The following is a 14,402-nucleotide window of genomic DNA, read 5'->3' on the forward strand; positions in this document are numbered from 1 at the left end:
ACTTAGAAAAGTCAAAGGGATACTGTCTTGAACAAAGACTAGATTCAAAGTCACGGTGTAATTGTGATTGTATTAAGGCTTCCACTATTACGGATCTCTTAAACCATCTCTGCTTTAGTGTTCTCATTTTGATTCTTACGGTGAACTTAAATGGTTATTAAGGGCCTTGTTTTGGCATATCAGTGGGTAACCACTCTCATCTCTGATTGTTAAAGGTCATCCCACAGAGGTTAAAGAGTAGAGGCAAAATGGTAAGGACCAACTTGAAAGTTTGCAATACCAAGACAACAATGATCAACACTTCAAAGAAAGATGAATAAATTAAAATTCTTGGTCAGACAATAAAGTGTTCTTGCCAAGAATAGGTGTACACTGTGTGGAGGGATATTTGATTCTTATGCAAGAGTCCCAGTATGTCCATTACACTTGTTTAAGTGAGACACTGCAAGTTTAGGGTAATTTACATTCCTTGGCAATCAAGTTACTTTGTTATAGGCAATGTCTTTTATTGTTCCATCTGGCACTTGCTAACACCACTCTTGAAGAACCTAGAAATGAAGGTCAGTCACTCTGTTTACCAGGATCAGAACCAAATAAAAACAAAATTTTGGAAAAACAACCACAAAATTCTGGCTCATCACTATTTTCCGTATCTAATGGTTCCTTCAAGATAAAACGTAACTCTTCCTTCCATGATAGCTTTCCAACAGAGAGATTAAAGGAAAAAACAAAAAAGAAAGTCCCCCACCCTACCCCCCCTAAATTGTCATTCATACTGGTGAAAGAGCCAGTCTGGTTAGCAGCTAAATATTGCACTGCCTTTCGTTCTGTATGCAGTCAGGGTCCAGTGAAAGTGGCACACGCATGGTATAAGTGACGGATGATGACACTGCTGGCTCAGGAGTAGAGACTCAGAGTACGGAGGAACAAAAACATGTCAGCACTAGTCACACATCCAGTTGCAAAAGTTCCATTTCCAGAAGTTAAAATTCATCACTTTCAGCTGCATGAAGTTGTGTGTCGTCTGCATCTGTCATGCTGCTCTCCTGGGATTCGTCTGTTCCCACTTTAAAAAACAACAACAACAAAGAACAACAAAGTAAGGTGCCCAGCAGAAGTTTCCAAGTCATGAAAGTGCATATTCAGAAAATCTTACAGGCCCTTATAAGCCCTAGTACTCTGCAACAAAGTGCAATTCAAGATCCTTACTGGAGAGTGTGATTGAAGCTTATTTCAAATGACGCGAGGCAGGCGCTCTTCCGCACGTCACCTGCTTGGCTGTAAGAAGTTGTGCCTGTTTTTGGTGCTCTAGACCACGGGGCACAACTGCAGCACATGGTCAACTGCTCCCAAGCCTTTGATCTGTCTTTGAGAATGTGCTTTTATCTCCCCCAGTAAAAACTTATCTCTCACCCCCACCCCCAGTAATACCAAGGTCACTCCCAAGCAGAGCCAGGAATAAGCCGGAGCACCTATGGGCGGCCCAACTCTGCCAGCCACCCAAGAAAACCTTTAAAAACAGACAAACTCAGTTGAACTGCATAGTAACACTGTAGCACTGTTGTCCGTTGTTCACTGATTTGCTTGAGTGGGCACCAGCAACGTCTCTATTATGAGACTTGTTACTGTTCTTGGCGTATCGAATACACCATGGGTAGCTTGCCAGGCTCTGCCTTGCGGGCGGGATACTCTCGGTAGCTTGCTGGGCTCTCTGAGAGGGACAGAGGAATCGAACCCGGGTCAGCTGCATCCAAGGCAAACACCCTACCCGCTGTGCTATTGCTCCAGTCCAACTGCAAAGAACTTAAATAATCTGTACTAGTGCTCCAGCCCCTCAGTCTTCTCTTACAGAACAGCAGGACTGGGAGGCGATGAAAGCAGGACATATACTGACTGTGCAGTGCAGAGACCTGGGTGTGAGTCCTAGCACTGCCAGGCATGGCCCTGTGGGCTCCCCAAACAATAACTTTATAAAGGATTATCTAGATTTTAGAAACTATAATCGTTTTTGGCTTGGGGGCCGTATCCAGGAGTGTGTGGGGGCCTGGCAGAGCGAGCAGCCTCACTGGACTGCACACACCAGGCAGGCACTCCCGCATGCTGAGTTCTCTCCAGTCCGGGAACGATGACTGTATGTATGTTTGTATGCATACATGTATGTATGTTTGTGGGCCACACCCGGCAGTGCTCAGGGGACCATGTGGTATAGGGGATTGAATTTGGGCCTCCTGCATGCAAAGCATAAGCTTTTGAGCACTCTCCTTGGCCAGGAATTATCACTTTAATTAAAATATTTTACAACGTAGTATCTCAGTTATTTTATCACCCACCAAGTCCACCCCCCATCCCGTTTTTGTTTTATTTTGTTTTGGGACCACACCTGTGGTACTCAGGAACCAGATAGGGTGCCAGGGGTTGATCCCAGGTAGCTTGTGTGCAGGGCAAGTGCCCTACCTGCTTTACTACTGCTCCAGCCCATAGTTTCCTGTTTTCTTATTAAAAAAATACTAATACAGGGGCCAAGGCACTTGCCTACATGGGATTAATCTCTGGCACAGCCCGTGGTGCACTAAGCACCACTAGGGGTGATCCCCAAGCACGGAGACAGAATATTAAAGACAGGTAGAACCCTCCTCCTTAAAAAAAAAAAAAAAGTTGACACATTGTCTTGTTTTGCATTAGTTATTTTAAGGCATATATTTGGTTTTTGGGCCACTCTTGGCAGTGCTCAGGACCTACTACTGGCTTTGTGCTCAGGAGTCACTCCGAGTGGTGCTTGGGGCACCATATAAGATGCTGAGGATTGAACAGGGACCAGCTGCAAGCAAGGCCAGCACCTTAACCCTGATACTATCTCTCTGGTCCTAAAAAATTCTCTTTTTTGGGTGGGGGTCGGGGACACCCAGTGCTGCTCGGGGCTGTGTGCTCCTAGGTCTGTGCTAAGGGGTCACTCTTTCAGTGCTTGGGGGACCAGATGTGGACCCAGGGATCAAACTGAGGTTGGCACCATTTAATGCAAGAGCCTTGACCCCAAAATCAATGTTTTGGATCAAATATCTATGCACACAGGCACACGCGTGCACGTGCGCGCACACACACATTTTTCTTGATCCTTCAATTTCTAAATATTTGGATATTTCTGCTGATTTTTTTTTTTTTTTTGGACACACGCAGTGGAGGCTCAAGGACTGCCCAGACTCTGTGGTCCCTCCTGGCGGTGCACAGGGGACCATGTTGGGCCAGGATCGAACCTTCTTCCTGTAGGCCAAGCATGTGCTGAGTCATCTCTAGTCATGTATGTGGATTTTGAATTTGCCAAAGCAATGTAAGAGATTGATGAGCGACCAGTAAAGATCTGTCAATACTTTAAAACATTCTCAAATTTATTACTTTACACTGACTTTTCAACACACCGTCACATCTATCACCCCCACCCCCTGACTACATTCCTATAATTGGCAACAGACTGGTCTTTTTTGTTTGTTTTTTTGTTTTTGGGTCACACCTGGCGATGCACAGCGGTTACTCCTGGCTCATACACTCAGGAATTACTCCTGGCCGTGCTCAGGGGACCATATGGGATGCTGGGAGTCAAACCCAGGTCAACCATGTGCAAGGCAAACGCCCTAGCCGCTGTGCTATCTATCACTCCAGCCCCGAGATTGGTCTATTTTTTAAAAAATTCCATTTGGCACAAATGAAAAGGGAGACAGACAAACATATATATCTGTATGCAAAAATACGAAACAACAGAATACAAAAGAAAAAACAAACCAACACTCAACCCTTCATGTACTCTTCTTTGTCATAAAGATATTAGCTGTCCCATCTTACCCAAGTCCGAGGTGGTGTCAACTAACTCACTGGTTTGAGTAACCAGATACAAATCTATTTTACATGGAGGATACTCACTGATCTGTTCTTCTTGGGTTATTGGCTCCTCATCATCTGGAAGGTAGCGCTTATCAATTGCCTCTTTAATCTGATTATTGGCTCCTTTAGGATCTAAATCCATAGCCCAAGAGAAATTCATCAGGGCGAGGTGCGTTTGACCTAATTTCTTGTAAACCTAAAAATAAACAGCAGCACTACATTTTTCATTAAGTTGTGAGTGTCACTATACTATCCTAAACATTTATAATTTAAATCAGATTTCTGGTTTATGTCCTTTAAATCCATTCTCATGAGTATACATTTTCATCCCAGGGAAAAGCTCAAGACTAGCTTCTGAGTCCTTTTAAATATATCACATATTATTCTCAGAACTATCTCTTAGGCAGCGAGTTTGCAACAAATCTCACAATGACTGGGACAGTGTCCATGAAAATAAATGGACTATCAGCTGCTTGATTAGTGATCATTCCCATTGATCTTCAATAAAATCCTATCGACTCCCAATATTAGTCCACTGTTCCCAGCTGCCATAATTCACTGCCACCTGGAACCAGTCCGCAAATCCTGACTAGCCTGATGCCGGCAGTCAAGTCTTCCTCTGTGGGAAGCATAAATATCCAAGGAATGGCTTAGAGCGAACAATCTCAGCTGTAAACTTGCTACTGACCACTGACTCTAAGTTCCACATTCAAGGCAGGTTAGGATGACACAGTATCATTTTCTTGGCTGTTGAAACTAAACCCATTCTTCATTCACAGAGCACCAAGTTCAGAGTGCATGCTAGCTGAATCTGTTTGGCAGATGCTGTACAATTTCTAGTCTATTTATTCTTCAAAAGTTGATGACTATAAAAGCCACAGTTATGACCATGCCCCCAATCTTTACCTTTCCTATTAAGAAGTAAACGAGGGATTCTTTGGGTACAATTTGTTTCAATTCTTCAAGTTCTTGCAAAGCAGACTGGAAAAAAAAAAAAGCACAGAAAACTAGCAAAATTTTAAAGAATTTTTACTGAGCAAGTGTTTTTGTTTTTAAATTTTGTTTCTTTTTGTCTTTGGGTCACACCCAGCAGTGCTCAAGGATCACTCCTGGCTGGGCTCTGGGGAACCATAAAGGGTTCCGGGGATTGAACCCAGGTTGGCTACATGCAAGGAAAATGCCCTACGTGCTGAACTATTGACCTGGCCCAGGGCAAGTGTTTTTATTTGACTTCTCAATCATCTTTTTTGTTTTTTTGCTTTTGGGCCACACCCACTGATGCTCAGGGTTTACTCTTGGTCCCAAGCAGAGGAATTACTCCTGGCAGCACTCACTGGGCAATATAGGATGATGGGGGTTGAACCCAGGTCGGCTGTGTGCAAGGTGGCTTTGCACAAGGTAAGTACCCTACCGGGAATACTATCATTCCAGCTCCTCTCAAATAGTCTTAACTAAAGTTGACAAGATCTTTATTTATTTGTTTACTTTGGGCTATACATGGCAGTGTTCAGCACTTACTCCTGGCTCTGTGCTCAGGTGTTATTTCTAAGAGAGCTCAGGGATCAAATGGGGTGCCAGGGATCGGGGGACCATGTGAGGATATACGGAATTGAACCCAGGTCAGCTGCATGCAAGACAAGTGTCCGACCTGTTGTATTATTGCTCCGGTCCTACAGCTTACAAATTTTAATCTTGATCATAATTGCATTAGCTTTCAATGTGAAATCCTAACTGCATTAGTTCTTGATGTGAAAATAAAATGCATGAAAAATACTTATGATGGGGGCTGGAGCAGGTAGGGCATTTCCCTTGTATGCAACCAACCTGGGTTCGATTCCCAGCATCCCATATGGTCCCCTGAGCATGGCCAGGAGTAATTCCTGAGTGCATGAGCCAGGAGTAACCCCTGTGCACTGCCGGGTGTGACCCCAAAACCAAAACCAAAACCAAAACCATAACAACAACAACAAAAAAAAAAAACCCAAAAAACAAGAAAACACTAAAAAAAGAAAAAATACTTATGACAAAAGGAATAAAACATGCCAGGAACTCACCATAGTACACTGAACATTCTTGGGATGCATCAGGAGGTGACAACTCTTGTGCTGTCACATTATCTAAGAGAATACTCTGTTGCATAGTGTATAAAAGTGCTTTGAAAACTAAGCTGTAAAAACAACTCGCAGAGACTTCCACCAACAAAAACATGAAGTCTTGAATACTAATCTGCCATCTAACTGATGACTAAGAACCTAAAACAATACTTTAAGTGTGTAAAACTGTCTATAGGATTGGAGGAAAATGAAGAAAAAGATAGAAAAACTAGAATTGCAAAATAAAGATATAACTAAAAATAATGGGCTGGATAGACATATAGTGGGTAAGGTGCTTGCCTGGCATACAGCTGACCCAGGTTTGATTCAGAGTGATCCTTGAGCACAGAGCCAGGAGTTAAGTCCTGAGCACAACTGGATATAGCCCAAAATCAAAACCAAACAAAAAAATCTTTTTTTTTCTGTGTGCAGTATCATACATGATCATCAAACTGCTGCTAGGATGCTCACACCTGTTACTGCAGACGCGCCCCGGGAGGCCCTTGGGCTCTGGGGCGTTTGCTGTAGGTCAGGGTCACGCTGCCCGGTACGAGGCCGCACCCACACTGCGAGGCGACACACGGGAGCCTTTCGCCAGACCAGAAACGTTTCTTTTGTAACAACATATACCAAGCATACATATATACAAATGTTTTATGATACTTTTATGTGGATACATGCAAAACATGGCTAGAATCATTACATACATGACCCTACACAAAGTAAGGAATGTGGGTGGCTTCAAGATGCCAAGGAAAGGAGGGACCACAGGCGCCAGAGAAGGTGGCCACGCAGACACGGCTGCAGCCCCAGAGGCTCAGACTGGATTTCTCTGCCATAACACCAGGAGGATAATAAATGTGACCTATTCACAGTAATTTGTTGTGACAGCAATGGGAAACTAATATATTATGCACGATCCTGTACACTTGCAAAAGCAAGTTCACTCAATGCTCATCTGTAAAGAGGTAGTTTTTGAAGCTAGCATTGGACTTTATTAAAGAAAGCAAAAAGTAGATAACCTCCATGAACACACACACACAGATATAAAGGAAAACTATTCATAAAGTTAAGCAATTTTTTGAAGTAGAGAAAGTTACTAGGGAAAAATGAAAATCCACCTAGTGCCCCCTTCTCTCAGTCTTCCATAATTATTCCCTGCCTATGTCCCTTTATGCCTCTTTTATTTCACTTTTCCTTTTTATTTTGTTCCTGGGCTACGAGAGCAGGTGTTCAGAGCTTACTCCTGGTGGGACTTGGGGACCATGGAGTGCCGGGGATTAAACTCAGGTAGCTGTGTGAAAGGCACCCTTCCCTGTTTCTCCAGCCCTCTCTTCCCAACTAACTACACTTCTCCTTTATGTATCCAACGCGCATTATAGTGATTGTTATTTGGCCAATGTCTGTTCTCCCTTTAGAGGTGGGCGGTAGACGGTATGCTCTTCAAAGGCAGGAAACGTAACTGCGTTGCTCACCACTACATTACTAATGCCAGACACGTATTAGATCCTCAGTAAATATTTGTTAAATAATATAAACATACATGTATCAACAATTTCATTTATTTTGATTCTAAGAGGATGGCTGAGATTACTAAGATAATTCTATGATGGAAAAGCTGCCTTTTCATGTAGATTCTTCACAGGGATATTGTGTGGACATATCCCCAAACATCCACACTTCTAAGCTTCCTATGAGTATTCCATAGAGATAAAATCACAAAAGGAAGTAGAATTCACAGTTTTTGGAAATGGAGATAACAAACAAAATCAAAGCATTATTCGGTGTGGGAAGGAGGGGTTCTCAGACAGCGCTCAGGGCCCCAGGGGCCACTCCTGTCAACACTTGGCCCAGTTACACAGGACTGGAGGGTCAATGCTTTGGCTGGGGGCTGGGGTCAGGTACTTGCCATGCTTGGCTCAGCCCCGGGACTGCATCTGATCCCCTGAGCCAGGAGTGATTCCTCAGCACAAAGGTAGAAGTAGCCTCTCAATAAAAACAAACAAAAACCAATTCTCTAGCTGGGGCCAAAAGGGCCACACCCAGCACTGCTCGAGTATGTGAAGCCAGGGATCAAATTTGGTCCTTGGAGCTCTCTCCTGGCCCTAGAGAGCACAGTTTTCACATGTATGAAATCCTGGGTTTGATCCCTGGCACCAAATCAAGGGGTATAAATATTTCTGTTTTTCGGCTACCCCCGGCATTGCTCAGGGGACTATGTGCAGTGCCGGGACTTGAACTAAGGCTGTTAGTGCAAGGCAAGAGCCTTACCCTGTACTATCTCTCTAACCTTTTAACTTTGCTTACGGAGGTAAAACTCAACAAAATGTTGAAGATCATTATTTACCTTATATTTTTCATTTGCAAATAAAACTGAGGCTCTGTGAAATTTGCATAGAGGGTTCTTGGGGTCAATGACGATGGCTTTGTTCAGGGTATCCAAAGCCTTCTCAGATTTCTTCAGTGCATGCTGAACCTATAAGAAATAAAGATTCAATGTTTGCTTTTGATAATCTTGAAAATTATCAAAGGGAGTTTTCTTCAGGGCGGCAAGCAAAGACTTGATGAGGAAGAAATTTATAATTACATAAACTCTGACATATATATGCACTCATAAGTGATTTGGATTCCTAAATTCAGTCAACGTCAGATTTCCCATGTTTTCTCCTGTTGTACATGCTCTGGTCTCATGACTTCACCTGGGAATGCATACACAAGTCTAGCTGTTGTATGTCTGCTTCCTGGTGTGTACCTGTAGGGCTGCTCTGCTGTGCTCTCTGCCAGAGACACTGTAGTGAGTTGGTGTGCAGACCCCTTTCCAACGAAGTGTGTATGGGACAGTATAAGCCACGAAGCTGTTCCCTACCTATACCCTACACTAGGTACTTAACAAGTGGTAAAAACAACACTTTTTTGTTTTTTGGATTTCCACACCCCAGTGAAATCTGAGAGAAGAACCAGCTATACATTCCCTCACTCCAAAAGGAGAGAATGACATGTATACTTGCTCACAGGCCAGAATAAAATAAAACTTTTTAAAGGTAGAGGTGTATGATCTAATTGGACTGGACACTGTGTTAAGTCGATCTATTACTTAATTACTGTATTTTTGTTTTGTGTGAAGTCTGGGTCTGAATCAAAGGCCTTATCCAGGCATGGCAAGCATTGTATCAATGAGCTGCAGCTATGTTGCATTGCTGGCACTAAGCATTAGACTTTTAATTTTCTCTGCAATCTTTTTTTCCTCTCTTTCTCTCTCTCTCTCTCTCTTTTTTTTGGCTTTTTGGGTCACATTGGCAATACTCAGGGGTTACTCCTGGCATTGCACTCAGGAATTACTCCTGGTGGTGATGGGGGACCATCTGGAATGCCAGGGATTGAACCTGGTTTGGCGGTGTGCAATGCAAGCTCCACACCTCCTGTACTAGTTCTCTAGTCCCAATCTCATGTGGTTTTGTAACAATCCTATATAAAGGCAGCAGGCAAGAGGATACCTAAAATTTATAAAATAGAAGCTCAGAGAAATAAGTGATATATTTATCACTTGTGATTTTAGCATCGACACTTGTGATTTTTCTTCATACCAAGCAAAAAGTGGTATTTTTTTACTAAAAAAGATTTCAGGCTCTTTAAGATGAAAAATGGTAATAAGAAAGTCCTAAATTTCATTATAGCAACCAAGTCAACAACAAAAACATTGCAAAAGGGCGATTAACAAAAAGATTGAAAAGATTACTTACTACTCCGATGTGGCAGAGTAAAACTGAACTCTGAGGGTTGATATCAAGCGCTTTCTGGAAATGCATTTCAGCAAGGCTGAATTTTTCCTGTTTATAATAAATCATTCCTAAACCATACCTGAAAAGTATAAGGCCAATATGATTTTAAGGATATGAACTTTGTTTTTCTTTTTCTTTTTGGGATCACACCTGGAGTTACACAGGGGTTACTCCTGGCTCTGCACTCAGGAATTACTCATGCTCGGGGACCATATGGGATGCTGGGGGTTGAACCCGGTTCAGCCGTTGCAACACAAATGACCTACCCGCTGTACTAGAGCTCTAGCCCCAGGATGTGAAGTTTTGACTGCAAATTTAATTCAACTTATAAAAGGTTATATATGGAATCTAACTTTTTTTTTTTTTTTGGAATCTAACATTTTAACAAATCAGTAGAAAATTATTGGTGGTCTTAGGGGAGGCAAAACAAAAACTACAGGCCATGATAAACATCAGAGCATTTTAGACAAATCAGTCTCTTTATTATTTGGGTTTTTTTGGGGTCATACCCAGCAATACTCTACTATAATTCCTGGCTCTGTACTCAGGAATTATCTCCGGTGGTGCTTGGACGACCATATGGGATACCAGGGATACCAGCTGCGTGCAAGGCAAATGCTCTGCTTGCTGTACTACTACTCCGGCCCATATCAGTCACTTTTATAAGTGAAATCATCAATCAGATTAATGAAATGTGCAACGAGAGAAAGATATACCACAATCCAAACTCCTGCTACACTGTGTGTGTATGGGAACTACACCCAGAAGTGCTAAGGGCTGACTCCTGGCTCTGAGCTCAGGAATTACTCCTGGAGGGGGTTGGGGGGCCATATGGGATGCCGGGGATTGAACCTGGATTGGCCATGTGTTAGGCTAATGTCCTACCAGCTCTTATCTTGTTTTGTGGGCTACATCCCACAGTGCTCAGGGATCACTCCCAGTGGACACAGGGTACCCATATGGGGCACCAGTGATTGAGCCGAGGTCATCAAGGTATAAGGCAAGAACCCTACCCACTGTATTATCTCTCTGGCCCCTCCTGGTACATAGATTTAATAGCTATTTTTTACTAAAATCAGGTGCATGTCAAAAACTTTGCAAAACTCTTTATTAAATGGTTTCATTTAATCCTACGAAAAACCAAGGAGACAGATAGTTATCATTCAGGTCTTCAAAAAAGCAAATAAATAAATCAGACGTTTACAGTTCAGTAAGTTCCCCAAATTTATGTGGTTAGTAAAAATTCTAACCAGATTCTGCATCATTAAAAACATAAAGTGTCTTTTTGTTTGTATTTCTGGGCCACACCTGATGGTCCTCAGAGGCTACTCTTGGCTCTGTGCTCAGGGATCATTACTAGAGGTGTTTGGGACCGTATGAACTGACAGGGATTGAACCAGGGTCAGTCACATGCAAGGCATATGCAAGGCATGAGTCATATCTCTACTATTTTTCCAGCTCATTTTTTGGTGGGAGTGGAGGGTGGAGATAGGGTCCATGTCAGTGGTGCCTGGGATCACTCCTGGCATATATACACCGGTTTCTCCAATCAGTGTTCAAGGGACCATACAGTGCCAGGGATCGAATCTGGCTCAGTAACCTGAAAATCCCTATATGATCTCTCTGATGTCCCTCACCAGTTTCAGTTCTAATCGGCATTTCAGTATTTCCAGAAAAAGCAACAATTCAAGTTAACAATTTGATTTGTATGTTTGCTAGAGAAATGGTTGAAAAAAATTTTTTTTAAATTTGTTTTGTTTTGGAGCCACAGCTGGCAGTGCTCAGAGCTTACCTGTGGCTCTGCACTCAAGGATCACTCTGGACAGTGCTTGGGGGACACATGGGGTGCTGGGGATCAAACCTGTTAGCCAGCTGCAAGGCAAGCACCCTACCCACTGTACTATTGCTTTGGCTCTACTCTATTTTTATTAGTCAATTTGTTTTTGAGCCACAGCTGTCAGACCATTAAGTGCCAAGGTCTGCTGAGCCCAGGCCTCCCAGCAAGAAAGCACACCAGGCTTCTGAACTATCTCTGCTCCTCAGTTAAGAGTTTAAAGGATACATTTCACATAAAGAACATTTTGTGAAAAAATCATTAAACTACATGTTTTTGTTTTTTTTTTGTTTTTGTTTTTTGGGTCACACCAGCGATGCAGAAGTAACTCCTGGCTTATGCACTCAAGAATAACTCCTGGCGGTGGTCGGGAAACCATATGGGATGCTGGGAATCGATCCCGGGTTGGCAGTGAGCAAGGCAAATGCCCTACCCACTACGCTATTGCTCCAGCCCCAAACTACATGCCATTCTTTTTTTTTTTCCTTTTTGGGTCACACCTGGCAATGCACAGGGGTTCCTCCTGGCTCTGCACTCAGGAATTACTCCTGGCGGTGCTCAGGGGACCATATGGGATGCTGGGAATTGAACCCAGGTTGGCCGCATGCAAGGCAAACGCTCTACCCACTGTGCTATCGCTCCAGCCCTACATGCCATTCTTAAGTAACCAAGTCAATCACAATAAAGAAATAACTAATAAGAAAAATTAATGGGAATCAGTCCCATCAATAAGACATTATTTAGGCACACCATTAGCACTTACCATGCATTATAATGTCTAGGGTTGACTCTGATGGCATTTCGAAAACAAGCTAATGCTTTGTCTAATTCTTCAGTTAACACAAACTCGTGCCCTAGTAGAGTATAGGCATAAGCATAATTTGGATCAACCTGGATCGCTCTCTGGAAGAATTTAATTGCAATATCATGTTCCCGTTGTAAACTGAAACAGTTGCCCGCAGCACACCAGGCCTTAAAAAAAATGGAAACAAAATCCAAATGTACAATTATAATTGTTATTTTTTAACAAAACTAAAATCAAGACTCAGATCAGAAAGACGGAAACAAATGTTTTGAGATACTTAATATGCAAAGTTTTGAATCTGTGCATTTTCCAACTAGCTGCTAAAGATGCGTGTGGCGTGTGTATTTCTCCTAGGAGCCAGGGTTCAACACTGCTAATTCAGTGCTCATGGAACAGTTACTGAAAACAGGAATAATGAGAATTTATGATTTCTAAATTCTGTGATTTTAGCATTTATTAATTTAATAAAATGAAAATTATTTGAATTTGAAATGCACATTTAAAAAATCTGTATAATTTCTGCTTAATGAACTCTCATCTTGGGACAGCAGCGCTTCTTAAAATCTGTTTTTGAGGACAACATCTGGTGTGGTCTGGACGCCACTTCCAGCCCTGTGCCCAGCGCTCGCTCCTGTCAATGTTCCGGGACCAAGTGGTGCCTGGTGGCACACAAAGCTTGTCCTCTCGCTCTCGAGCTTTCTCTAGTCCAACAGCAGCCATTTTAAAACACTGCCAAATATTTATCGAAAATAATCTGCTTTATAATTTTTTTTTCTTTTTTGGGTCACACCTGGTGATGCACAGGGGTTACTCCTGGCTCTGCACTCAGGAATTACTCCTGGCGGTACTCAGGGGACCATATGGAATGCTGGGAATCGAACCCGGATCAGTCGAGTGCAAGGCAAACGCCCTACCCACTGTGCTATTGCTCCAGCCCCTGCTTTATGATTTTTAAAAAATTTGTGAATATGTACATTCTAGGACTTCTTCTTTGGGTCCCTATTATAGAGAAAAGGATGGAAAATTATGTGAAGGTGATACTAAAATGGCATCTGACTTATCTGGTTATCTTCTCCTTTCTGTATGGGTGATCAAAAGCAAAGTGCTTTGGTTCCTACCTCTGGGGAATTTTTGTCCATGTCTGTTAAATCTTTTGAAAGAACTGAAAGAGCCACGTCTTTCTGAAGGTGCCAAAGCGTCGTAGAGTAGATCTCCATGCCTTCGACTCTGTAATTCTCAATCCTCCTAACCTCTGAAAATATTCTTTCAGCCTGAAATACAATAACTAGTAAGGGGAAAACAAGTTGATACAATTGACACATATGTACAGGCAGAACACTGGGTAAGTCTCACAGGATCTACGCGCTGCCTTGGTTTACAGTTCTCAAGTTAATTAGTAATAACACAGGGCCAAATTGAGCAGCCATGCATGATAAATCAGTACGAAAATCATCCGAATCAAACTCCTGGTTCTCGCAGACGAGCCCTGGTTAAGAACATAACTCCGGTGCTCGAGGGGCAGCACAACAGGCTGAACACGAGCTTCACACTCGGGAGCCTGGGCTCCGTTTGCAGCCCTGCACGGTCCTCTGACAGCCACAGGGAGTGGCTCCTCTGACGTGGGGTGTGCATCCCCTCACACCCGCAAGCCCCCTCAAAAAAACAAAATCCGAGGGCCAGGGAGACACTGCAAAGTGCGAGAGCACAGGCCTGGCACGCTCAGGGCCGTGGTTCGACTGCCACATTGCATGTCTCTCCGAGCACTGCTCGAGAGCCCAGGGACTCTCCCTTTATTGCCCCCCTCAAAAAAAAAAACCAACATGAAATCTGAACATGTCAGTTTCCAACAAATGACAGAAGAGAATCTAGTCAGAATTAAAAAGGAAAATCTGGTTCTTTTTTATTTATTGGATCCTGGGTCACACAGGTGGCAGAGCTACAGAGTCACTTCTGGCAATGCTGGGGCACCAGGAAGTGCGATGAAGGGATCGAACCTGGGGCTCCTACATGTGGAGCAT

At 43.0% G+C, this 14,402-nt stretch overlaps 1 protein-coding gene and 1 non-coding gene across 8 annotated transcripts in view; both read right to left on the reverse strand.

The window, feature by feature from the left end:
- Nucleotides 1–746: 746 nt before the first annotated feature.
- Nucleotides 747–14,402, reverse strand: part of CDC27 (cell division cycle 27) — a 65,183-nt gene continuing 51,527 nt past the window's right edge. For 3 of the 7 annotated variants that reach the window (XM_055130663.1, XM_055130662.1, XM_055130668.1), the window contains 7 exons: nucleotides 13,503–13,655; nucleotides 12,343–12,551; nucleotides 9,707–9,824; nucleotides 8,314–8,442; nucleotides 4,780–4,854; nucleotides 3,913–4,069; nucleotides 748–1,066 (listed from right to left, as the gene is read on the reverse strand). In XM_055130663.1, coding sequence (XP_054986638.1) covers nucleotides 984–1,066; nucleotides 3,913–4,069; nucleotides 4,780–4,854; nucleotides 8,314–8,442; nucleotides 9,707–9,824; nucleotides 12,343–12,551; nucleotides 13,503–13,655 — 924 coding nt within the window. In that variant the 3' untranslated portion in view covers nucleotides 748–983. Of the gene's footprint in view, nucleotides 1,067–3,912; nucleotides 4,070–4,779; nucleotides 4,855–8,313; nucleotides 8,443–9,706; nucleotides 9,825–12,342; nucleotides 12,552–13,502; nucleotides 13,656–14,402 lie in introns of all 7 variants that reach the window. The other 4 variants (XM_055130666.1, XM_055130665.1, XM_004618010.2 and 1 more) reach the window with 3 other exon arrangements.
- Nucleotides 6,387–6,569, reverse strand: LOC129404020 (small Cajal body-specific RNA 16). Its single transcript, XR_008629631.1, has one exon. It is a non-coding gene; the product is annotated as a small Cajal body-specific RNA 16 (non-coding RNA).

The sequence above is a fragment of the Sorex araneus genome, chromosome 3, assembly GCF_027595985.1.
Source record: "Sorex araneus isolate mSorAra2 chromosome 3, mSorAra2.pri, whole genome shotgun sequence".
NCBI lineage: Eukaryota > Metazoa > Chordata > Mammalia > Eulipotyphla > Soricidae > Sorex > Sorex araneus.